Source organism: Coregonus lavaretus (genome assembly GCF_964263955.1).
Source record: "Coregonus lavaretus genome assembly, chromosome: 37".
Lineage (NCBI taxonomy): Eukaryota > Metazoa > Chordata > Actinopteri > Salmoniformes > Salmonidae > Coregonus > Coregonus lavaretus.
The window spans coordinates 26347095-26373718 of NC_140024.1; the positions used below are offsets into that span (position 1 = coordinate 26347095).

Consider the following 26624-nt stretch of genomic DNA (forward strand, 5'->3'; position numbering starts at 1 on the left):
TGATGAAATACTGAAAAGCCAAATAAAAAAAACTGGATAAAAACAGAATGATGAACTATGGGAATGATGACTAATCTCCATTTCCCTGTTCCCTTGTCAGTCTCCCAGGCCATCCAGGCCATCAACGGAGCGGTGGACAGTGGCGAGGCGTCTCAGACCCTGGCTGCGCTGCGCTCCCCTGGGGCCGGCCTCTACGGAGTCACCCCTGAGTGTGCCCAGAACTACCAGGACGACCTGGCCAAGGTCAAACAGGACAAGACCCAGGAGGGTGAGGAGGATGGTCACAGTGTGCATTCTAAATGGCACTCTATTTTTATTTTTTTATTTTATTTCACCTTTATTTAACCAGGTAAACCAGTTGAGAACAAGTTCTCATTTACAACTGCGACCTGGCCAAGATAAAGCAAAGCAGTGCGATAAAAACAACACAGAGTTACATATGGGGTAAAACAAAACAAAGTAAAAAATACCACAGAAAATATATATACAGTGTGTGCAAATGTAGCAAGTTATGGAGGTAAGGCAATAAATAGGTTATAGTGCAAAATAATTACAATTGGTATTAACACTGGAATGATATATGTGCAAATGAGCAAAATAAATAACAATATGGGGATGAGGTAGTTGAGTGGGCTAATTTCAGAATGGCTGTGTACAGGTGCAGTGATCGGTAAGGTGCTCTGACAACTGATGCTTAAAGTTAGTGAGGGAGATAAGAGTCTCCAGCTTCAGAGATTTTTGCAGTTTGTTCTAGTCATTGGCAGCAGAGAACTGGAAGGAATGGCGGCCAAGGGAGGTGTTGGCTTTGGGGATGACCAGTGTTGTGAAATAGGAAGCCGATTCTCGATTTAACTTTGGATTGGAGATGCTTAATGTGAGTCTGGAAGGAGAGTTTACAGTCTAACCAGACACCTAGGTATTTGCAGTTGTCCACATACTCTAGGTCAGACCCGTCGAGAGTAGTGATTCTAGTCGGGTGGGCGGGTGCCAGCAGCGTTCGATTGAAGAGCATGCATTTAGTTTTACTAGTGTTTAAGAGCAGTTGGAGGCTACGGAAGGAGTGTTGTATGGCATTGAAGCTCGTTTGGAGGTTTGTTAACACAGTGTCCAATGAAGGGCCAGATGTATACAAAATGGTGTCGTCTGCGTAGAGGTGGATCTGAGAGTCACCAGCAGCAAGAGGGACATCATTGATATACACAGAGAAAAGAGTCTGCCCAAGAATTGAACCCTGTGGCACCCCCATAGAGACTGCCATAGGTCCAGACAACAGGCCCTCCGATTTGACACATTGAACTCTATCTGAGAAGTAGTTGGTGAACCAGGCGAAGCAGTCATTTGAGAAACCAAGGCTATTTAGTCTGCCAATAATAACTGTAAGTGCAAGTAATGAACACAAAACAATAAAAGTAATGTGTATGACTGTGCCCCAATGGCACCCAATGCCCTACATAGTGCACTACTTTTGACCAGAGCCCTATGGAGGGGAATATACTGTATATGCACTATATAGGGCATTGGGTGCCATTGGGGCGCAGTCATACACATTACTTTTATTGTTTTGTGTTCATTACTTGCACTTACAGTTTATTCTACAATGGAGTTAGTGCAATAACATATAGGTTACATTGGTAGTTATAATGTGACTAAATGGCATCAGCCAGAGCAAGTTAATGTTCAGAGTCAAAATACTTTCTGTTTCTAACCAGGAAGTGCAGATATAGAGGAGCTTGATTGCTTGCTTTAGTACAACAGACAAGGTATAGATGGTTCCTTGACCGACAGACTGACAGAGCGATAGATGAAGATAGATATATATATGTGTGTGTGTGTGTGTGTGTGTGTGTGTGTGTAAATAAATTGGTGAGAAATATGTCCATAACTCTGTGTGTGTGTGTCCATGCTCCAGGTGACAACGGCAGTGACTGGATGAAGCACTGGGTGAAGGGAGGACACAACTACTACTACAACCTGAAGAAGGGAGAGGGCTCCTGGACCGAACCTGCAGACTTCCTCCAGAACAACACCCAGCTCAACAAGGAGGACATCCAGGTAGGCTAAGAGGAGACGGGGCGATCTGGGGTGAAGTTTCCCTTGGGTACAGATCTAGGATCAGTTCCTCCTGCCCAAATCATAACGTCAACCATTAGTGGGGAAAATGCAAAACTGACCGCATCTAGGGGCAATTTCATACAGGGCTTTGCCTCTTCCTTTCTGGCTGTATTCATTGAGGTGAAACATTCAGAACCTTGCAGATAGAATTGTAATGAATAGAACATGCATGATTCCCTCTTTTACATGACAGACACGCATATCTGTTCTACGAAATAAATTTCTATGTCGACGATCTAACGCTGCACCCTCCTGAACAGGCCGCAGTACTGTGGTGTTGCAGTGATTTAGCTTTTCTGGAGCATGCTAACAGGCTAACCGCGCTCCTCCTACCACTCCCATTGTTTTGAACATAATGCTAATGCTAAACTCATCTGTAGCTAAGCGGACAAGCTCAAGCCTTACATTGTTTCTGCTAATGCAGGCGAATGTATAGTTGAGATCATTGTGCACAACTCAGACTTTCATGTAAATCATTCAATGATATCAATAGTAGTTAAGTGCATGGATCCCAAGTCTGAATACCGTCATGGTCCATATAGACTACTTTCTTGGTATCCGTACGATTAGGTGAAATTCAAGTAGGTTTTCCTTTAGCATTCTCACTTAACTCCCAACTCTTTTGCTAAAAAGCTGTGTTGTTCATAGTATGTCATTATGTAAGTGGGCCTGTGTGTGACTGGCTCTCTGTGTTGTCAATCAGTCTGTGGTTTCCGGGGTGACCACCACCTACAACCGGGAGCAGCTGTGGCTTGCCAATGAGAGCCTGATTGCCAAGCTGCAGGCTGGATGCCGTGGCTACCTGGTGAGGAAAGGCCTGAAGGAGAGAAACAACTTCCTGAAATCCCAGGACCCAGCCATCACCACCATACAGGTCAGAGGTCAATCTCCTCCCTTCCTTTGGACTTGGAGTGAATCTCAATAATAATAACTTTCTCATCTCCTTCTCAAAGTCCATTGGAGCAGAAGATCTGAGGTTCCTCCCCTTCTCCTCCAATGTGCTTTGAGAAGGAGGCGAGGAGCGAGGGCGCGAGCAATCAAGGAAATACAATTGAGATTCACCCATAGACATTACACATTTCACAGTACACACAACATACACAACATACACAACCCCAGTGCTACACAGCCGGTCCCAAATCGTTCCCTAACCCTCCCCCTTAGCCCTAAGCCTTCGACGGTATATCTATCCAGTTCTGCAAACACTGAAGGGTTAGGGCCAAGGGGAAGTGGTAAGGAGTGAATTGGGAACTGCTGACATTTTAAAGAAAACATTCTACCACTTTATTGCCATGTTGAACTTTAAGGGCCGGTTTCTCAGACCCAGATTAAGCCTCATCTTGGACTAAGGAGCACTTACAATGGTGATTCTCCATTGAGCATGATTTTTAGTCTAGGACTTAAACTGTGTGTGAATCTGGCCCTAAAAATGCCCTATGCTCCTTAACACTGGTCCTGTATATTTGTCTGTCTATCTTACAGGCTCATTTTAGAGGCTACAAGCAGAGGAAGATTTATATAAAAAGGAAGGAGTACCTGAATGACCACAGCGAGGATGCTGTAAAGGTAATGTCTCCACCTACTGTAGGTGTAGCCCTCTTTTATAATAAAACAACCATACCTTGATTGGTGGGTCCTGTTCATTGGGGCATGCAATGTTCTAATACGCTTTGGAAAGGAAAACAATAATTACCGTTGTCCCTCCCTGTTTCAGTCCATGTTCTTCTCTTTTGTGCCTTAATGAACATGAGCCTGTGTTGCTGCTTTTCCTTTAAGTCTTACGTTTTTGGTGAACTTCAAAGCTTTTTTAGTATTGACCTAGTTTTGTTTTCAGATCCAATCCATGGTGAGGATGCACCAAGCTCGCAAGAAGTACAGAGACCGCCTGAAGCACTTCAAGGACCATGTGAGTTGATTTATTTAGATCATTTAGTTAACCCTTATTTTACAAGATACGCAAGTAATTTGAATGTATTAGTATCTGGTAGTTTGAATCCCAGATTGAACAAATGGTGTCCCAGGTCTAAATCAGTCCCCGATTAGAGGAAAACAATGAAAACATTCAGTGGAGCTGGCTTCCAGGTCCAGAGTTGAGTTTGAGGGTGATAACTATACTTCCATTAAATGAGTATGAATCTTTGACGACAGAGAAGTAGCTAGAAGGTCCAGTAGCTTGTAGAGTCTGGTTCCTGTCAAGGTTTCCTCCTCCCAGGGAGTGTTTCCTTGTTACTATGCTCCTACTTGACTCTAGGCCAGGTTGAATTATAGTTATATAGTGTGCCCAAGGCTGTCTGTTCTCTAGTCTGGTGTAATCACCGTATGACGTCACATCTAACTCTTTATATCCTAGCCTGACGCATACAGTGACATTAACTCTCTTCTGCTTCCCTATGGGCCCTGGTCAGAAGTAGTGTACTATATAGGAAATAGGGTGCCATTTGGGACACATCCAATGTCTGTTCAGCTTAATGAGGCTACTAGGCTAGATGGCTCACTTACTTAACTGTGTACCCTGACTCACCGCAGATTACCAACCTAATGTTTACATATGGGCTGCGTCCCAAATGGCACCATATTCCCTATATAGTGCACTACTTTTGACCAGAGCCCTATTAAGGGAATAGGGTGCCATTTGGGACGCAGTCATGTTATTGATCAGTGAAGTGACTGCTGTTTGCTCTGTTGTGGCAGATCAATGATGTGGTAAAGATCCAGGCGTTCATCAGAGCCAACAAAGCCAGAGGCGATTACAAGACACTCAGTGAGTATGATGATGATGAGAACCCCTCACCCACCACTAGCTTTCTCTCTCAATACTGAGCCTTCTCTCTCACCTGTTCCTTCTTTCTGCCACATACTGACTCCATCCTGACTGAAACTCTCTCACTCACTCACTCAGTCAGCGCTGACGACCCTCCCATGGCGGTGGTGCGCAAGTTCGTCCACCTCCTGGACCACAGTGACCAGGACTTCCAGGAAGAGCTGGACCTGATGAGGCTCCGGGAGGAGGTGGTCACCAACATCCGCTCCAACCAGCAGCTGGAGAATGACCTGAACCTGATGGACATCAAGATCGGCCTGCTGGTCAAGAACAAGATCACCCTGCAGGAGGTGGTGTCCCACAGCAAGAAGCTGACCAAGAAGAACAAGGGAGAGCTGTCCAACCTGATGATGATGAACAAGCAGAGAGGAGGCCTGAAGGCACTGAGCAAGGAGAAGAGGCTCAAGCTGGAGGCCTATCAGTATCTCTTCTACCTGCTGCAGGTACACTAGATACTGTGTGTGAATCTATACACAGCAGGAGTATACACACACATGGAAATACACACACACACACGGTTAGTAAAGCTGTACTGCAAAGAGGATCCCACTGGCAAACAGCTGAGAAACATAAAATACTGTAGGTGACAGTAAGCTAGACAGACTATAGAAACGGAACAGGAAAACATCCAATCTAACCGTAGTTAACTTGTTTCCTCTCGGTCCTCCCTGCAGACCAACCCCACCTACCTGGCCAAGCTGATCTTCCAGATGCCCCAGAATAAGTCCACTAAGTTCATGGACTCTGTGATCTTCACCCTGTATAACTACGCCTCCAACCAGAGAGAGGAGTACCTGCTGCTCAAACTCTTCAAGACTGCCCTGCAGGAGGAGATCAAGTAAGGAGCTAATACTAGAAACAATATGATTAATCAATAAGGACTGAGGGGGTGTGGTATATGGCCAATATACCACAGCTAAGGGATGTTCTTATGCACAACGCAATGTGGAGTGCCTGGATATAGCCTTACTGTTATTATAAACTGGTTACCAACGTAATTAGAGCAGTACAAATAAATGTTTCATCATACCCGTAGTATACGGTCTGATATACCACGGCTTTCAGCCAATCAGCATTCAGGGCTCGAACAACCCAGTTTATAATATAGTATATGCCACTTAGTCATGCATACATATTTCGTATGGGTAGCCCTAGCGGGAATCGAACCCACGATTCTTGGCGACGAAGCGCTATGCTCTACCAACTGAGCCACACAGAAACACTTATACAGTCTAGCAGTGTCTCACCATGTTCCTAACCTTGTGTCCTCAGATCCAAAGTGGACCAGATCCAGGAGATCGTCACGGGCAACCCCACTGTCATCAAGATGGTGGTGAGCTTCAACCGTGGCGCCCGGGGCCAGAATGCACTGCGGCAGATCCTGGCACCTGTCGTCAAGGAGATCATGGACGACAAGACGCTGAACATCAAGACGGACCCGGTGGACATCTACAAGAGCTGGGTCAACCAGATGGAGACACAAACTGGAGAGGCCAGGTGAGAGAGGAGGAGTCTGGGTAATGGAGTTTAGATGAGACTGTCAGAGAGGAGTTGGAGTTTGGAGTCAACTGTTCAAATATGGACAGTATTAGAGCTGTCGTTACAATTTTAGAGTAAAATTGTATGACTGTATACCTTTCTCTCCTCCTCTCTCTCTCTCTTCCTCCCCCCTTTCTGTACCACTTCTGCCCCCCCCTCCCCCACTCTCCCCCCTCTCTTCTCCAACAGTAAACTACCCTATGAGGTAACACCGGAGCAGGCTATGAGTCACGAGGAGGTGCGCACGCGCCTGGAAGCGTCCATCAAGAACATGAGGACGGTCACAGACAAGTTCCTGTCCGCCATCATTGTCTCTGTGGACAAAATCCCGTAAGTGTCTCTAGCTCTGCTCTCAATAGAAATAGAATTACAAGAAAGGACAGAGCCCTTCAGACCACAGCAATTTGACTGGAACACTCATGGCTACACTCAATATGGCTGCCTGTCCACCCGTTACTGAACGTCATCTTGAATGGGAATGTCCATTCTAGTAATTATATTTCTATGCTGCTCTCTATAACAGGGGTCGGTCCCAACTACTACGGCCCTCGAGTGCCGCATGATCTAGTAGTTCTCAACGTTGCCTTTTTATCAACTGGTGATTTAGACCTGAAATCTGTGACTTTAATTGATCAAGTTTGAAATGTTGTGATGTTCTAAAGGAGAAACAGCAGACATTAGTTTTAACCTGTGACTGTTTTTCATCCCTGCTCTACAGAACATGAACCAGCTACTGTGTGTTAGGATGCTTATCAGTTCTATGAGATAGGGTCACTTATATAGGGAATTAACCCATTATAAAAACGGAAACAAATTGTTCTTTGTGTGTGTCAGGTATGGGATGCGTTTCACCTCCAAGGTGCTGAAGGACACACTCCATGAGAAGTTCCCCGACGCTACAGAGGATGAGCTTCTAAAGGTGTCATTCTATCAGTCTTATACCATAGTCAACTGTTAAACTGCACTTTACTACTAGAGCTCTACTGTGCTCTACTCTCCTCTACTGTGCTCTCCTCTACTCTCCTCTACTGTGCTCTCCTCTACTGTTCTCTACTCTCCTCTACTGTGCTCTCCTCTACTGTTCTCTACTCTCCTCTACTGTGCTCTACTCTCCTCTACTGTGCTCTACTCTCTTCTACTGTGCTCTACTCTCCTCTACTGTGCTCTAATCTCCTCTACTGTGCTCTACTCTCCTCTACTGTGCTCTACTCTCTTCTACTGTGCTCCAATCTCCTCTACTGTGCTCTACTCTCTTCTACTGTGCTCTACTCTCTTCTACTGTGCTCTACTCTCTTCTACTGTGCTCTACTCTCCTCTACTGTGCTCTACTCTCATCTACTGTGCTCTCCTCTACTGTGCTCTCCTCTACTGTGCTGTGCTCTCCTCTACTGTGCTGTGCTCTCCTCTACTGTGCTGTGCTCTCCTCTACTGTGCTGCGCTCTCCTCTACTGTGCTCTACTCTCTTCTACTGTTATCTACTCTCCTCTACTGTGCTCTCCTCTACTGTGCTGTGCTCTCCTCTACTGTGCTGTGCTCTCCTCTACTGTGCTCTCCTCTACTGTGCTCTACTCTCTTCTACTGTTCTCTACTCTCCTCTACTGTGCTCTACTCTACTCTCCTCTACTGTGCTCTCCTCTACTGTGCTCTCCTCTACTGTGCTCTACTCTACTCTACTGTGCTCTGCTCTCCTCTACTGTGCTCTACTCTCCTCTACTGTGCTCTACTCTCCTCTACTGTGCTCTACTCTCCTCTACTGTGCTCTACTCTACTCTCCTCTACTGTGCTCTCCTCTACTGTGCTCTCCTCTACTCTACTGTTCTCTACTCTCCTCTACTGTTCTCTACTCTCCTCTACTGTGCTCTACTCTACTCTCCTCTACCGTGCTCTCCTCTACTGTGCTCTACTCTACTCTACTGTGCTCTACTCACCTCTACTGTGCTCTCCTCTACTGTGCTCTACTCTCCTCTACTGTGCTCTCCTCTACTGTGCTCTACTCTCCTCTACTGTGCTCTCCTCTACTGTGCTCTCCTCTACTGTGCTCTACTCTCCTCTACTGTGCTCTCCTCTCCTCTACTGTGCTCTACTCTCCTCTACTACTTGCACTGTTACCCTGGTGAGCTTGACTCACTATCACCCTTCTCTTACTGAATGTGGTTTCCTTCTCTTTCTCCTCCTTCCTCTCCTTACCTCCATCTCTCCTCTCTCCCTTTATCTCCTTCTCTCTTCCTCCCCTTTCTCCAGCTGTGCTCTCCTCCCTCATCTTCTCTCCTCTGTTGGAACATGTCTTTCTGTACTCCTGCTGAGACAAGGTGAGACACTCCCCTCTCCTCCTTTTCCCTGCAAACACAGTCTGCATACCAATTCTGTCAAAAACCTTCCTTCCCCTCTCCTCCTTTTCCCTGCAAACACACAGGCTGCATGCCAATTCTGTCAAAAACCTTCCTTCCCTCGTCTCTTTTTCTCCCTAACTACTAAGCTTGAACCTCAAAACATTACTTAACTTTTCAAGTCCAAGATTAGTGGCTATAATGTATTGCCTATAAAGGAAAGGAGTCCAAGTCCACTGGGACACAGCAACAGTTTCAGTCAAACCCTATTCCCTGGTGTCCCTTGCCAGGCCTGGTGTTGCATGTGATGCCTAGAATAGGTACAGTACTGTATCTAACGGTGTGTGTGTGTGTGTGTGTGTTCTCAGATCGTGGGTAACCTGCTGTACTACCGCTATATGAACCCGGCCATCGTGGCGCCCGACGCCTTCGACATCATCGACCTGTCGGCCGGAGGTCAGCTGACCACGGACCAACGGCGGAACCTGGGCTCCATCGCCAAGATGCTGCAGCACGCCGCGTCCAATAAGATGTTCTTGGGGGACAACGCCCACCTCAACCCCATCAACGAGTACCTCAGCAGCTCCTACCAGAAGTTCAGGTGCAGTGGAGGACCGTTTTTATGGGTCGTGTTCATTAGGGCATGCTATGCTTTTACCACTGTCTTGTGGTATAAATATTATCTTGGTGCATTTAATACCCATCCAAGTGTCAGCATTGAAATGGATGCAGATAAAAAAACACGTGCCATTGTTGATAATTTGAAGGGGACTGGCATGTGTTTGAGCGGTCAGAAGACAATTGCACAATCATAAAATCAACAGGAAAACGTGCTTGTACAAGCAAGAGTTAGAATATGCATTGATTTTCTTTTGAAATAAATAGATCCAGCAAAAATGATGTGACACGTGAATTTACACCCCACTTAAATATGGAAATAATGTCTGGAAAGTGGACTTCCTGAGGTGGGCGGGGCATGTGCGTAGCTCCTTACTCTCCTTGTATCTCTGTCACTCCGCAGGCGTTTCTTCTTGGCGGCGTGTGATGTCCCGTCGTTGGAGGACAAGTTCAACGTGGATCAATACTCTGACCTGGTCACGCTCCAGAAGCCCGTCATCTACATCTCTATAGGGGAGGTCATCAACACACACACGGTCAGTCACACACACACACACACACACACACACACACACAGGAAGGCATGCTTGTTTCTGCCCTCATAAATAAAAATGTATACTCCCTTACACACTTATCATCTCAGTGAGTTTACTTTGTCTCTGTTGTGAAAAACCCACAATATACATGCAGGAGTCATTTCTACAATTTGTGACTAAGTACTAGTGTATTTGCTCATAGCAAGTACCACAGAGGGGTAAAGTGATAGTAAGTACAAGTGTATTTCCTCATAGCCAGTACCACAGAGGGGTAAAGTGATACTAAGCACTAGTGTATTTCCTCATAGCCATTACCACAGAGGGGTAAAGTGATACTAAGTACTAGTGTATTTTCTCATAGCAAGTACCACAGAGGGGTAAAGTGATACTAAGTACTAGTGTATTTCCTCATAGCCATTACCACAGAGGGGTAAAGTGATACTAAGTACTAGTGTATTTTCTCATAGCAAGTACCACAGAGGGGTAATGTGTTTGGTGTTTTAGTTTTTGTTCCCAAATGAAGCCAAAGACAAAATGTCCACACTGTGTGGACAATAAAGATTTTCACATTGTAATGTTCCTGCTCGTCCCCCCCTCAGCTGCTGTTGGACCACCAGGATGCCATCGCCTCGGAGCACAACGACCCCATCCACGAGCTGCTGGAGGACCTGGGAGAGGTGCCCACCATAGAGTCCCTCATCGGTCAGTACTATAGATATACCATAGAGTCCTTCATCGGTCAGTACCATAGATATTCCATAGAGTCCCTTATCGGTCAGTACCATAGATAATCCATAGTCCCTTGTCGGTCAGTACCATAGATATTCCATATAGTCCCTTATCGGTCAGTACCATAGATATTCCATATAGGCCCTTATCGGTCAGTACCATAGATATTCCATATAGTCCCTTATCGGTCAGTACTATAGATATTCCATAGTCCCTTATCGGTCAGTACTATAGATATTCCATATAGTCCCTTATTGGTCAGTACCATAGATATTCCATAGAGTCCCTTATCGGTCAGTACCATAGATATTCCATAGTCCCTTATCGGTCAGTACCATCGATATTCCATATAGTCCCTCATCGGTCAGTATCATCGATATTCCATATAGTCCCTCATCGGTCAGTACCATAGATATTCCATATAGTCCCTTATCGGTCAGTACTATAGATATTCCATATAGTCCCTCATCGGTCAGTACCATAGATATTCCATAGAGTCCCTTATCGGTCAGTACCATAGATATTCCATATAGTCCCTTGTCGGTCAGTACCATAGACAAAAGTATTCTGTGTTCATATATCATATATTCATACATGTGTTCATGTTAATATATCATATGTGAAACGTAGAGAGGGCAAGATGAGATAAAGGAACAGGCCTAATAAATATTTCCTATGTGTCCATGGTGTATCTGCTCTGTTCTACCCCTTCAGTGAGGAAACCATACAGTCTTCCAAATGTCTCACCTGTCATCTGTTTCCCCTCTTAGAGCTTCCTTCCACCCTCCCCACAATTTCATGTGTCATTCACGTCCAATGTAGAATCCCAACTCCCTCTCCCCTAACCGTCCCCCTTCTCCCTCCAGGTGAGAGCCCCCTCCCCCCGGGGGACCCCAACAGGGAGACGATGGGGAAGACGGAGGTGTCCCTCACCCTCGCCAACAAGTTTGAAGTCTCTGGAGAGGCCAATGCCGAGATGGACGCCAGGACTCTACTGCTTAAGTAAGACTGTAATATTTTTATACAATAAAGAATACAACCCTTCCCTAGGGCTCTTGTCTAAATCGGTCCTCTCTTCACCTCCTCTCCTGATTGCTCTCATCTGAAAGAACTGACCAGGTGTAGGCCAGCCTAATGATGAGCTGCCACCATATTGTTTTCATCTGTCAAGTTTAATTTCCAATCAGTGCAGATGAAGGAGAGGAGATGAAGCAGAGGAGATAATGAGAGGACAGATTTTTAAGCAATTTGATCCAAGGTGTTAGTTCAAAAGAAGGGCAGATCAGTGACCAGAGTCCTCAGCAGTTTGTGCGTTCCCAGCTGAACCTCCTCACTCTCTCCCTTCCCTCTTTCTGGCCTGCTACACCAGACGTAGTAACCTTTGCAGAGCGTGAGACGCTCCTATTCATTTCAATGAAACCTGGTTGTGAGTGCCGGCTCCGCGAGAGGCTCACGCTGCCCCGCAAAAAATTACGCTCTGGTTGTATTTTCAAGATTTCGACGCGCAGCTCACACCCGAGAACAATAGCATAAAGTGGCTTGCGCTCTGCTCACGCCGGCCAAAAGTTGCGCTTCCATTGTAACAGCTAAAAAAAAAACTACTGTTGTCTCGACGCCCTAGAATAGCTCCTATGTCTCTTTCCCCCTATCTCTCTCTCTCCAGCACCAAGCGGCTGATCGTGGATGTGATCCGGTTCCAACCTGGAGATACGCTAACTGAGATTCTGGAGGGGGCTGCCAGTCCTGAACAGGTGAGACACTGGGGAGGTAGAGATAAATGGAGGGAAGGAATGGGAGGGACTGAGGGAGAGAGAGTGACTGAGGGAGAGAGACTAGGGGAGAGGGAGACCTGGACAGAACTTGGCAGTAGAACTCCTAAACAGTACAGTGGGCTCCAAAGGTATTGGGACAGTGACACATTTTGTTGTAGTTTTGGCTCTGTACTCCAGCACTTTGGATTTGAAATGAGAAATTACTATGAGGTTAAAGTGCAGACTGTCAGCTTTAATTGGAGGGTCTTTTCATCCATATCGGGCGAACCGTTTAGGAATTACAGCATTTTTTGTACGTAATCCTCCCATTTTAGGTGACCAAAGTATTGGGACAAATTCACATACAGTACCAGTCAAAAGTTTGGACACACCTACTCATTCAAGGGTTTTTCTTAATTTTTACTATTTTCTACATTGTAGAATGATAGTGAAGACATCAAAACGATGAAATAACACATATGGAATCATGTAGTAACCAAAAAAGTGTTAAACAAATCAAAATATATTTTATATTTGAGATTCTTCAAATAGCCACCCTTTGCCTTGATGACAGCTTTGCACACTCTTGCCATTCTCTAAACCAGCTTCACCTGGAATGATTTTCCAACAGTCTTGAAGGAGTTCCCACATATGCTGAGAACTTGTTGGCTGCTTTTCCTTCACTCTGCCGTCCGACTCATCCCAAACCATCTCAATTGGGTTGAGGTCGGGTGATTGTGGAGGACAGGTCATCTGATGCAGCACTCCATCACTCTCCTTCTTGGTAAAATAGCCCTTACACAGCCTGGAGGTGTGTTGGGTCATTGTCCTGTTGAAAAACAAATGATAGTCCAACTAAGTCCAAACCAGATGGGATGGCGTATCGGTGCAGAATGCTGTGGCAGCCATGCTGGTTAAGTGTGCCTTGAATTCTAAATAAATCACAGACAGTGTTACCAGCAAAGCACCCCCACACCATAACATCTCCTCCTCCATGCTTTACGGTGGGAACTACACATGCGGAGATCATCCGTTCACCCACACCGCATCTCACAAAGACACTGTGGTTGGAACCAAAAATCTCCAATTTGGACTCCAGACTGAAGGACAGATTTCCACCGGTCTAATGTCCATTGCTCGAGTTTCTTGGCCCAAGCAGGCCTCTTCTTCTTATTGGTGTCTTTTAGTAGTGGTTTCTTTGCAGCAATTCGACCATGAAGGCCTGATTCACACAGTCCCCTCTGAACAGCTGATGTTGAGATGTGTCTGTGACTTGAACTCTATGAAGCATTTATTTGGGCTGCAATTTCTGAGGCTGGTAACTCTAATGAACTTATCCTCTGTAGCAGAGGTAACTCTGGGTCTTCCATTCCTGTGGCGGTCCTCATGAGAGCCAATTTCATCATAGCGCTTGATGGTTTTTGCGACTGCACTTGAAGAAACTTTCAAAGTTCATGAAATGTTCCGTATTGACTGACCTTCATGTCTTAAAGTAATGATGGACTGTCGTTTCTCTTTGCTTATTTGAGCTGTTCTTGCCATAATATGGACTTGGCCTTTTACCAAATAGGGTTATCTTCTGTATACCCCCCATACTTTGTCACAACACAACTGATTGGCTCAAACGCATTAAGAAGGAAAGAAATTCCACAAATTAACTTTTAAGAAAGCACACCTGTTAATTGAAATGCATTCCAGGTGACTACCTCATGAAGCTGGTTGAGAGAATGCCAAGAGTGTGCAAAGCTGTTATTGTAAATAAGAATAGAATATGTTTCTAAACACTTCTACATTAATGTGGATGCTACCATGATTATGGATAGTCCTGAATGAATGGTGAATAATGATGAGTGAGAAAGTTAGAGGCATAAATATCATACACCCCCCCCCCCCCCCCCCCGTTGTAATGGTGAGAGTTTAGCATGTCTTGCGTGGGTATGATATTTGTGCATCTCACTTTCGTACCCTGCACATACTAATGGACAAACAAACAAACCAAAATAAAAGCTAAGTCTTCTCATGCTTTGTTGATTTCAAAAAAGCTTTTGACTCAATTTGGCATGAGGGTCTGCTATATAAATTGATGGAAAGCAGTGTTCGGGGAAAAACATACAACATTTATAAAATCCATGTACACAAACAACAAGTGTGCGGTTAAAATTGGCAAAAAACAAATGTATTTCCACAGGGCCGTAGGGTGAGACAGGGATGCAGCTTGAGCACCACCCTCTTCAACATACAGTGGGGAGAACAAGTATTTGATACACTGCCGATTTTGCAGGTTTTCCTACTTACAAAGCATGTAGAGGTCTGTAATTTTTATCATTGGTGCACTTCAACTGTGAGAGACGGAATCTAAAAACAAAAATCCAGAAAATCACATTGTATGATTTTTAAGTAATTAATTTGCATTTTATTGCATGACATAAATATTTGATACATCAGAAAAGCAGAACTTAATATTTGGTACAGAAACCTTTGTTTGCAATTACAGAGATCATACGTTTCCTGTAGGTCTTGACCAGGTTTGCACACACTGCAGCAGGGATTTTGGCCCATTCCTCCATACAGACCTTCTCCAGATCAGTCAGGTTTCGGGGCTGTCGCTGGGCAATACGGACTTTCAGCTTCCTCCAAAGATTTTCTATTGGGTTCAGGTCTGGAGACTGGCTAGGCCACTCCAGGACCTTAAGATGCTTCTTATGGAGCCACTCCTTAGTTGCCCTGGCTGTGTGTTTCGGGTCGTTGTCATGCTGGAAGACCCAGCCACGACCAATCTTCAATGCTCTTACTGAGGGAAGGAGGTTGTTGGCCAAGATCTCGCGATACATGGCCCCATCCATCCTCCCCTCAATACGGTGCAGTCGTCCTGTCCCCTTTGCAGAAAAGCATCCCCAAAGAATGATGTTTCCACCTCCATACTTCACGGTTGGGATGGTGTTCTTGGGGTTGTACTCATCCTTCTTCTTCCTCCAAACACGGCGAGTGGAGTTAAGACCAAAAAGCTATATTTTTGTCTCATCAGACCACATGACCTTCTCCCATTCCTCCTCTGGATCATTCAGATGGTCATTGGCAAACTTCAGACGGGCCTGGACATGCGCTGGCTTGAGCAGGGGAACCTTGCGTGCGCTGCAGGATTTTAATCCATGACGGCGTAGTGTGTTACTAATGGTTTTCTTTGAGACTGTGGTCCCAGCTCTCTTCAGGTCATTAACCAGGTCCTGCCGTGTAGTTCTGGGCTGATCCCTCACCTTCCCCATGATCATTGATGCCCCACGAGATGAGATCTTGCATGGAGCCCCAGACCGAGGGTGATTGACCGTCATCTTGAACTTCTTCCATTTTCTAATAATTGCGCCAACAGTTGTTGCCTTCTCACCAAGCTGCTTGCCTATTGTCCTGTAGCCCATCCCAGCCTTGTGCAGGTCTACAATTTTATCCCTGATGTCCTTACACAGCTCTCTGGTCTTGGCCATTGTGGAGAGGTTGGAGTCTGTTTGATTGAGTGTGTGGACAGGTGTCTTTTATACAGGTAACGAGTTCAAACAGGTGCAGTTAATACAGGTAATGAGTGGAGAACAGGAGGGCTTCTTAAAGAAAAACTAACAGGTCTGTGAGAGCCGGAATTCTTACTGGTTGGTAGGTGATCAAATACTTATGTCATGCAATAAAATGCAAATTAATTACTTAAAAATCATACAATGTGATTTTCTGGATTCCGTCTCTCACAGTTGAAGTGTACCTATGATAAAAATTACAGACCTCTACATGCTCTGTAAATAGGAAAACCTGCAAAATCGGCAGTGTATCAAATACTTGTTCTCCCCACTGTATATATCAATGAATTGGCGAGGGCACTAGAACAGTCTGCAGCACCCGGCCTCACCCTACTAGAATCTGAAGTCAAACGTCTACTGTTTGCTGATGATCTTGTGCTTCTGTCCCCAACCAAGGAGGGCCTACAGAAGCACCTAGATCTTCTACACAGATTCTGTCAGACCTGGGCCCTGACAGTAAATCTCAGTAAGACCAAAATAATGGTGTTCCAAAAAATGTCCAGTTGCCAGGACAACAAATACAAATTTCATCTAGAGACCGTTGCATTAGCGCATACAAAAAACGATATCTTCCTCGGGCCTAAACATTAGCACCACAGGTAACTTCCACAAAGCTGTGAACGATCTGAGAGACAAGGCAAGAAGGGCCAGCTATGCCATCGAAAGGAACATAACATTCGACATACCAATTAGGATCTGGCTAAAAATACTTGAATCAGTTGCAGAACCCATTGCCCTTTATGGTTGTGAGAACTGGGGTCCGCTCTCCAACCAAGAATTCACAAAATTGAGACTGCATGCAGAATTCAGCAAAAAACTCCCTCGGTGTACAACGTAAAACACCAAATAATGCATGCAGAGCAGAATTAGGACGATACCCGCAAAATCCATTGAGACGTTAAATTCTATAACCACCTAAAAGGAAGCAATTCCCAAACCTTCCATAACATAGCCATCACCTACAGAGAGATGAGCCTAGTGAAGAGTCCCCTCAGCCAGCTGGTCCTGGGTCTCTGTTCACAAACACAAACAGACCCCACAGAGCCCCAGGACAGCTACACAATTAGACCCAAACAAATCAGATAATTAATTGACACATTTCAAATAATTAACCAAAAAACAGCGCAAACTGGAATGCTATCTGGCCCTAAACAGAGAGTACACAGTGCCAAAATACCTGACCACTGTGACTGACACAAAATTAAGGAATGCTTTCACTATTTATTGACTCAGTGAGCATATTGAGTGAGGCCGCCATAGGCAGACTTGGCTCTCAAGAGAGGACAGGCTATGTGCCCACTGCCCACAAAATGAGGTGGAAACTGAGCTGCACTTCCTAACCTCCTGCCAAATGTATGACCACATTAGAGACACATATTTCCCACAGATTACACAGACCCACAAAGAATTTGAAAACAAATCAAATCTTGATAAAGTCCCATATCTATTAGGTGAAATAGCACAGTGTGCAATCACAGTAGCAAGATGTGACCTGTTGCCACAAGAAAAGGGCAACCAGTGAAGCACAAACACCATTGCAAATACAACCCATACTTACTATATGTTTATTTATTTTCCCTTTTCTACTTCAACACTGTACATAGCCATAATAACATTTCAAATGTCTCTATTATTTTGAATTTTTTGTGTAATGTTTACTGTTGATTTCTGATTGTTTATTTCACTTTTGTTTATCTATTTCATTTGGTTTGGCAATGTAAACATGTTTCCCATGCAAATAAAGCCCATTGAATTGAGGGAGGGAGGGGGAGGGAAGGATGCAAACCTGTAATATTAGTTAGCAGCTCACATACTAACAGTTGATCCTGGTTTCTGATGATATAGTTGTGCCATAGTTAAATAAAGCAGAGAGGGCACACCACTAAAGACTGACAGCATGCACCAGGTTTATAGTAGTCAACTGAGTAGGACTTCCTCTGGGTTGGGGAGGGATCACTTGTGCACAGTAACCGTATAGGGTGAAGTTGCCCCTAGACGCTGATCTTGAGTCAGTTTAGCATTTTCCCCACTACGGTTAAGGTTAGGATTGGAGGAGGGGAAGCTGATCCTAGATCTGTGCCTAGGGGAAACTTCACTCTCGCGCACACTAACAGCAACACATGACATCACCCTTGTTTCCCCCCTCCCAGGAAGTGGAGTACCAGCGTGCTATGCAACGGCGGGCCATCCGCGACGCCAAGACCCCGGAGAAGATGAAGCAGGCCAAGCCGGCGGTGGTGGATGACAGCCTGACGCTGCAGGGCAAGAAGGACAAGATCAGGAGCAACCTGCAGCGGCTGGCAGAGCTGGGCAAGGTGCACCCTGAGAACCGCTACCAGGACCTCATCAACGACATCGCCAAGGTACTGTACAGCTCGCTAGTTGAAGCTGTGTGTGTCCACCCCTAGAACCACTTCCAGGACCTCATCAACGATATCGCCGCGGTACTGTACAGCTCGCTAGTTGAAGCTGTGTGTGTCCACCCCTAGAACCACTTCCAGGACCTCATCAACGATATCGCCGCGGTACTGTGTGTGGGGGGGGGGGGGGTGTGCTAGTGTTTCTGTATCTGTCACGTGATGTGTGTGTGGTACTTATCATATACATGTGATTATGGATGTTTTTGTATATGTGCCCCATAAAATATAACGTGTGTGTTCCAGGACATCCGAAACCAGCGGCGGTATCGGCAGCGGAGGAAGGCGGAGCTGGTGAAGCTCCAACAGACCAACACCGCCCTCAACTCCAAGACCGCCTTCTACAACGTCCAGATCGACTACTACAACCAGTACATCAAGACCTGCATGGACAACCTGGCCAGCAACAAGGGCAAGTGAGTGGCCTTTCTCTTCATACCAGAGGGAAGACGCTAGCCTTCAGGTTTGAGAGGTGGGCCAGTAACCGGAGGGATGCAGGTTTGAATCCCAGTGTTGACGGAGGATGTTTTGTATGCGAGTAGAATAAAGGATCAAGAGCTCAACTCGGAATTCTTATTACTAAAATGTTGATGGGTGAAGGGTTGTAAGTGAATAAGATAGACGGGGAAACCTGCACTGCAGAGGTCACAAAGGTTTGAGCCTATTAGAGGGCCATCAGCATACTTCTTACATCTGGGTTGTGTTCATTAGGACACACATTAACAAAATGTTACAAAACGTAACACGTGTTTGTTATTGGACAAGTCTAGGAAGTACCTCGCCATTTTATTCAGTTTTAGACTGTTTTATTCTGTTTCGTGCCTAGTGAACACAACCCTGAACATAGAAGGGTTGCCGTTACAAAAGAGGGTAGGGTCCGGAATGGAACTACCAAATTGTTATTGGTTCTAGCACAAGGCAACTGCATCTCAAGTTGAGGAAACATCCTTACATGGACTGCTATTTCCTCTGCTATGTTACGATGTGTGGCAGTGTTATGGACAGACTCTCTCTCCCTCTCTCCCCCCTCCCTCCCTCCTCAGGCTGTCAAAGAAACCAGGTGACACCAAGGCCAAGAAGAGTAAACAGGTGTCTCAGAAATACACCGCCGCTCGCCTCCATGAGAAGGGTGTGCTGATCGAGATTGAAGACCTGCAGACAAACCAGTAAGTTAAAGATACACCTTGGGAGATATGCAGACAAACCAGTAAGTTAAAGATACACCTTGGAAGACCTGCAGACAAACCAGTAAGTTAAAGATACACCTTGGGAGATATGCAGACAAACCAGTAAGTTAAAGATACACCTTGGAAGACCTGCAGACAAACCAGTAAGTTAAAGATACACCTTGGAAGATCTGCAGACAAACCAGTAAGTTAAAGATACACCTTGGAAGACCTGCAGACAAACCAGTAAGTTAAAGATACACCTTGGAAGACCTGCAGACAAACCAGTAAGTTAAAGCTACACCTTGGATGTTTAGTTGATAATTGTTTACCAAATGTTGGCTTGAATGTTAGCTGTATGGTAAATATGATGTAATATGAATACATGTCTTATCTCATGACACCACACAAATCCTTAGTTTTATGCAAACAATAGGGTTAATGCTTTTGCTCAGAATGGGTGAGGGTAGCTGTGCCCCTTTCTGTCCTCTTTTAATCAATCAATCAACCAATCAATTCATGACTCTCAATTACAAATCTGATAAATCAAAAACACACTTTCATGTAAACATTTTAAGTCATACAATCGACTGCGCCGAGACATCAGATCCAGTTGCCAGTTTTTTGGTAACCAAGCCGTTAACCAAGAGCATGAACATTAAGCTCTCTAGCCAATGGCTACACACAGAGAATGTGTGTCCGAAACATCCGGTTTGAGACAGCTTTTATTTTAATGGGAGTCATCTGTTGACAGATGATGGACGGCGGAGATGTTTGTCTGATTAAAAAAACTCACAAATTTCGCTCTTTTATTGATGCAACTCGTACGAAAATAATTGACTTGAGTTGAACTTTTGACGGTCAAAAACGAACAATTGATGAAAACCTATAAGATTTAATCTGTGTGGCCGTAGCCTATATCTATATATCTCACGCATATTTGCATATACAGAACTTACTACTTTGGCACTGTAGCCATACCTGCCCGTATAATTCCCATACCTGCATAGTGACACACACACACATACACCCACCCACCCATCCCGAGTGGGCACCTGTTCAGAGACTACACCAACATGACACACTGTGTACACTCCCATCCCACCCCACCCCTAAACAGGTTTAAGAACGTTATCTTTGAGATCTCTCCGTCGGAGGCGGTTGGAGTGTTCGATGTGAAGGCCAAGTTCATGGGAGTGCACTTGGAGACGTTACAGTTGGAATACCAGGTATATATACTGTATGATTGAATGAATTAATGAATGATGTACAGTGATGCAGGAATGTGAGAAAGAAGGTGGTGGTCAAATGGGATTTTATGGTTTGTTGATATTTCTGTTGTCTGTTTTTATACTTTTTGTAATGATTCCTTCTCACTTTCTCTCTCTCCTCCTCTTCATCCCTCTCTTCCTCTCCCCCCTCTCCATCTCTCTCTCCATCTGTCTCTCCATTCTATCCTCCCTCTCTCCTCCCTCCTCCCTCAATCTCTTCCTTCTCTTCTCTCTCCCAGGACCTCCTGCAGCTGCAGTACGAGGGTGTGGCTGTGATGAAGCTCTTCGACAGGGCCACCATCAATGTCAACCTGCTCATCTTCCTGCTCAACAAGAAGTTTTACGGAAAATAGATGGATGAGACGGGGAGAGAGAGAGGGAAGGAGAGGGGGCTACAGACACTGTTGAGAACAGAACATCTAACAGAGAGGGCCTTGGCCCCATGCTGTCTTATCTTAGCTCGGTTTCCCCCTCTTCCGCACTACTTTAAGTATGCATTCATTATGTGCCTTATTGAGATGGAATATTCACCGTACGGTATGTGCCTTATTCTCCAAGGAAAAGTCCTCCGGAAGCCTGCTGGATGCTCCAAGTGTATCCTAGTCGGGATCCAGAGTGCGTGATCCAGAGTGCTTGTTGCGTTTTGTGTTACTATGTTACTGTAAGGCGGTCAAAGGTATAAGATAGGGATTTGTCTGTGTCAGGCGCTCGTTTTCCGGTTATTTGAAACACAGTTCAAGAGTTGCATGTTGATGACATCACGCAAGCAATTTTGTCATACAGTATAGCTTTAAGAAACTTGCAAATCCACTATTGGCATAGGAAATAGCCTTTCAAGAGTAGAGACTAAACTGAACAATCAATGTAGAAGAGATGTTTTATCATGCTTTGTGTTAAATAAATTTATAAATCGAAAACTGTCCTTATTTATTCATGTTTAAGTGTTGTGAGTCCTCCAAGTATAGTTAACATTACTTCCTTTTATTTTCCTTTAAGGAGCATAGTTGTATCAGAGCAAATCACGTTTCATAGTTCTTTAGTCACACATTCATTATTAATTGAAAATACGGTGACTTCAGTTTTTTTTACTGCGTTAACCACTCTAAAGGAAACCGTTCATACACTCCAGTCTAGAGTGCAGTATTATATAATAATGAAGAGAGATATGCTTTAGGTTCCAGTAGATGTCACTCACTGTACACTAAACAAACCGTCTCGGCACAGAATCCTTATGAAATTTGTTCTATTTCAGAAGACTGGAAAGCGTGATATACAGTACTGCCTTGTCAGAATTGTTTTGAAATGTTTTTGTTTTTTAAACCAGTGTACCCTTGAATTGAAGTTAATTTACACTGGGCCTAACCAGGATATAGTTATCTAGGAGCCTATGTTCTTTCTGTGCTATGTTTTGCCCGTAGTCCATAGAATGTTTTACATGTTATAAAATTAATAAAGCTTTAATAATGCAATATGTCATTTATTTCAATTTTATATCATCCACAAGTAATTTTTCTTGTGAGATATGTATTACCAGTGACACTTTATAATAACATTCATTAAGATGCTTAAATGCTTTTTAAATGATTTAAATGCTTAGAATACTTACACATGATTATACAATTTAATGTTCATAAAAGGTGGAATACACATTGATTACTATGCACACTATTTATGAATAGTAAATTGACTTTAAGGGAAGGTTTCCCAAAACCAGATCCAGCCTAGTCCTGGACTATTCAGGATTACCCTAATCTGTGTCTGGGAAACTGGTCCTATTAGTTCAAATGTATTGTTTTGCAGAATATAATATCAGTATAATGTCATTTGCATTGTATGATGTCTGGTTGTAATTTTTTATATGATAGATATAACTTAATACAATATATTAATATATTGGGGCCTGGTACTGTATGTCCATGGATGGTTGGATAGGTTGGATAGGTTTGAGAATGAAAAGCACAATTTAAGGAACTGAATAAGTCAAGCTCATTTACTTTCATGTGTGTTCCACTGTGGTAAAATACATATTTACGATTGTTCTGAGCACTTAAATGTTTGTCATTTTATTTAGTAGACATTTATATCCAGGTCAATTACTATTCGGTTCACTAAATAATGAGGCTGAACAACCGTATGATAAAGGCTAGGCCGGAAGTAGACAAATATAAGCACCCACCTAATTTGTATTATTATTTAAAGGCAAATTTCCAATTGAGCCGATATCTGCAGTGTTTACCTTGAATGCGATCTTTGCAAACATGGTAACATGTCCAATCTGATTAAATCCCGTCCTAGGTGTCACAAGCAAAACACTAACAGAAATAGTCACATGTTCCCCATGGTATCATATACACAAGATTATGTAATACTGTATACCATTTCTTGTCTTAGTGGATGCTATGATTAAATTATGTACAAAATGAAACAAAAACACTACCTTTTTTTCAGACAAAGGCTAGATTTTCACACCTAGGCTATATTCAGAAGTGGTTACAGTCAAATATTTCAGTGTATCTAGGCTATATTCAGGAGTGGTTACAGTCAAATATTTCAGTGTATCTAGGCTATATTCAGAAGTGGTTAAAGTCAATTATTTCAGCGTATCAAGTGATCCCCAGTGTCAAATAATCTCAGGTTGGCAATCACCTCTACTATAAACTAGGTTTCAATCCAATTGATGACAGATTTTCATGCAAATATTTTAAAATCTGCATAAAGAAAATGTGTGCATTTTCCCACCAGAGGTGTTTCCACCAAACTGACTTGTTGTGGGTAAAAATCAGTGTGTGATGAGGTAGTGCACACAAAATGTACTTTTTCGCTTGCATTAAATAGCAAATGTGCCTACTCTGGTGTTGGCACGTGCGCTCTAGCCAACAGCTCCCAGATACAGTGCGGGTAGGCTAGTCTACATGATGAGATTATGGATAAGAGCGAGAATATTTTTAATTGTCAAACGGCAGTCAAGCATCGATAATCATGTCTCCAGAATAAGACCCTCTATTTAGTGGAAAGAAGCATCAAGCTCATCATCGTGCACTTTCACCACCATGTGAAGTTCATAACTTATTTCATCTGTAGCCTAATAAACTACATGGTTTCCCAAGTTGTAGTGGGAGCAGCACAAACCATATCATCGCATGACTCCAAATTTACTTCGATATGATGGTTATTATATAAATATTTGCGCATAAAGACGCTTGACCACCATTTCTTGCATAATTTATTTTACCGAAACAAACAGATCCCACCATGTCGAACAAACTTTCTGTTTCGGTACAATTTTATAAAAGCCAACAGATAAATTGACTTTTTATTTATACTGAATGACTTAACTCGCATAAAAACTGTGGATGGAAACTTGTTATTGGCTCCAATAAAAAGGATGCCTTTGAAGTGTTTCCATGCTGCCATTTTCAGTTGGATAATGCAGCCAGCTAAACGTCCCCTTTAAGAGTTCTTCACTGCCCTCCTGTGGACATAACCGGTAAGGTTGTTTCGGCTGTTTTTATGCAGCAGGATCAGTGGAGAAAGGGATCTCACTAGATAACGAGAGCCGACAAACTATGGAGCGATATGCAACAGGAGGAGACAAGACGAGAGGAAGCTAGACTTTACCGCATGGATTTGAATGTTTACATGCTAGCTAAATATAGCTGGTAAAAAATAGTTGTAACAGTTATAGTCGACCTGCCTGTGTGGATAATCAGAGGACAAGAATCGAAACCAATGTTTTTGAGTTCGAGAGATTTGGATTTGGATATTTGCAATCTGGTAACGCTCGCGCTGCTACTGCAAGATCTTTCCGACACTTGTTGAAATGACATTTCGAAATCTTCTCCACAAGGGAAGTATTCGCTAATGAAAACATTGCTAACTAACAACTATATTTGGGCTAATTCCATCTAACTGCCGAGGGTAACGTTAGCTAATATTGTTTTAGATAGCTAAAGATTTGTAAGCTAACGTTAGTTGCGCTTCTCTTCTGCTGTTCGTGTCGCATTACGGGGTAGCTAACGTTACTGTACTAGCTATCTGCGTAGCTATAGTTTTTATCGATGAACATATTTTTATATACTGCATAAAATGACAATTTTGATAGCTTTGAAGAGGTTGAAGTACTTATTAGTTGTTATTTAGCTACGCGTGTTGCCTCAATTGACAATGCACTATTATATACTTCCTGAAATATTTTAAGCTAAATTGTTAATGAAGAAAATGGAAGTGACAGGTAGCTAGCTAGCACTGGCACTCTCTCACGCTAGCTAGTTAGCATAACTAGCTACTGATTGAGTTTCAAACAAGTTGTTGGCTTGTTATTAGTTTAGCTAACTATTTACAAATGAAAATGTTTTCACATGCATTGACAATACGTTGGATGTATAAAACTCAAGAACTTCGATAATTGTTGTGACTCCTTACTTGCTGGACACGAAAATACAATATATTTTGGAATTTGATGATTTGTTTACAAACACTTGTCAGCTGAACTGTTTACTATTGTTAGTTAGCTAACTTATGTGGCTATCGAGCTAAAGTTAGCTAGCACCCAAGATTTGCCAACGCGACGATTTTTGAAGCAGCACTGATGGATTCGCTAAAAGTGGACTGACATACAAAACTACACTATCTATATTTGTGCACCAAGCACTCGCTTTACATTTTTTAAGTAAAGTTTTGAAACTGTGCGGCCCACACCATGTCCGGATCCCCGGGCTCGGGTGGCTCAAACCCCAGGAAGTTCAGCGAAAAGATAGCGCTGCACAACCAGAAACAAGCAGAGGAGACGCGGGCCTTCGATCAGCTTATGACAGATCTCACTGTCTCAAGGGTAAGCAGATCCCTGTCTATAAATATCGAATTATTAAGTGTGATTATTAGTGCATGAGTTGTCTCAAACTAGATAAGAATGCCATGTTTATTTTGATCAAGGAAGTTGGACAGGCAATCCCGCAAGGTGTGAATGCTCTCCGCTGTCAAGCAGCGGGGCACCTGTCAAACTTGTAAAACGAATTACAATTCATTGAGGTTATAGTTAGGCAGGCTACTTCGAAATAAGGCTAGCTGTTAAAAAAAAAAATACCCCTATGGTTATTGTTTAGTATAGAACTACAATGACTGTAGTTAACAATGAGGTTGTTTTTAATACTTACAACAAGGAGAATCATAAATCGATGTTAAATTCATCAGGATTGTTTGGAAATATATTTAGCCTAAACAGGGGGCTATCAATCGATGGCTGACAGTTCACACTCACTAATTAGACATAGGCCATCATTGATCACTGCCTTGTGTGTGATGTCATCTGAACAGAAACATCACCAGTGAACATGCTTTCTGCACCACCCACTCTTGCACTAGTCAGCCTATTCTTGTATGAAATGATTGGTTAATAACCAGCCAGCAGCTGCATATTCTTTTATGAGTCATCATTAGCAGCAATGTGTTGTTGTCATATGATGATGTATAGATGGCAATTGTAATGGCGCCTCTAATTTTGCCTGCACAATATACTGTGGCTTAGCTACATTCCCCTGTAATCATCTGTTTGAATAAACCATTATGTTGCATTTTTTTATACAGAGAAGTGAGATCTTCAGACCTGACTTTTCTGCACTGAAAGGGACCCAAACCGCTAATTATGTGCAGATCTCATCCATTTGACTATTTATTACATTTACATTTTAGTCAGTTAGCAGACACTCTTATCTAGAGCAACTTACAGTTACTAATGTTAATGTAGCTAGGCTAACTTTGAGTTGGGCAGCACTTTACAT

General features: G+C 43.6%; 2 protein-coding genes across 5 annotated transcripts in view; both read left to right on the forward strand.

The window, feature by feature from the left end:
- iqgap1 (IQ motif containing GTPase activating protein 1) overlaps window positions 1-22886 on the forward strand; it is a 75355-nt gene extending 52469 nt beyond the window's left edge. The window contains exons 17-37 of the mRNA XM_084154302.1: window positions 101-268; window positions 1910-2052; window positions 2816-2986; window positions 3595-3678; window positions 3947-4018; window positions 4804-4873; window positions 5012-5376; window positions 5608-5771; window positions 6206-6430; window positions 6662-6802; window positions 7307-7391; window positions 9168-9400; window positions 9821-9953; window positions 10553-10655; window positions 11549-11684; window positions 12346-12433; window positions 18144-18356; window positions 18657-18826; window positions 19454-19576; window positions 20697-20805; window positions 21087-22886. Coding sequence (XP_084010428.1) covers window positions 101-268; window positions 1910-2052; window positions 2816-2986; window positions 3595-3678; window positions 3947-4018; window positions 4804-4873; window positions 5012-5376; window positions 5608-5771; window positions 6206-6430; window positions 6662-6802; window positions 7307-7391; window positions 9168-9400; window positions 9821-9953; window positions 10553-10655; window positions 11549-11684; window positions 12346-12433; window positions 18144-18356; window positions 18657-18826; window positions 19454-19576; window positions 20697-20805; window positions 21087-21200 — 3110 coding nt within the window. The 3' untranslated portion in view covers window positions 21201-22886. The remainder of the gene's footprint in view (window positions 1-100; window positions 269-1909; window positions 2053-2815; window positions 2987-3594; window positions 3679-3946; window positions 4019-4803; window positions 4874-5011; window positions 5377-5607; window positions 5772-6205; window positions 6431-6661; window positions 6803-7306; window positions 7392-9167; window positions 9401-9820; window positions 9954-10552; window positions 10656-11548; window positions 11685-12345; window positions 12434-18143; window positions 18357-18656; window positions 18827-19453; window positions 19577-20696; window positions 20806-21086) is intronic.
- Window positions 22887-24382: 1496 nt separating this feature from the next.
- Window positions 24383-26624, forward strand: part of crtc3 (CREB regulated transcription coactivator 3) — an 84828-nt gene continuing 82586 nt past the window's right edge. For all 4 annotated transcript variants that reach the window (XM_084154339.1, XM_084154342.1, XM_084154340.1 and 1 more), the window contains exon 1: window positions 24383-25678. In XM_084154339.1, coding sequence (XP_084010465.1) covers window positions 25547-25678 — 132 coding nt within the window. In that variant the 5' untranslated portion in view covers window positions 24383-25546. The remainder of the gene's footprint in view (window positions 25679-26624) is intronic.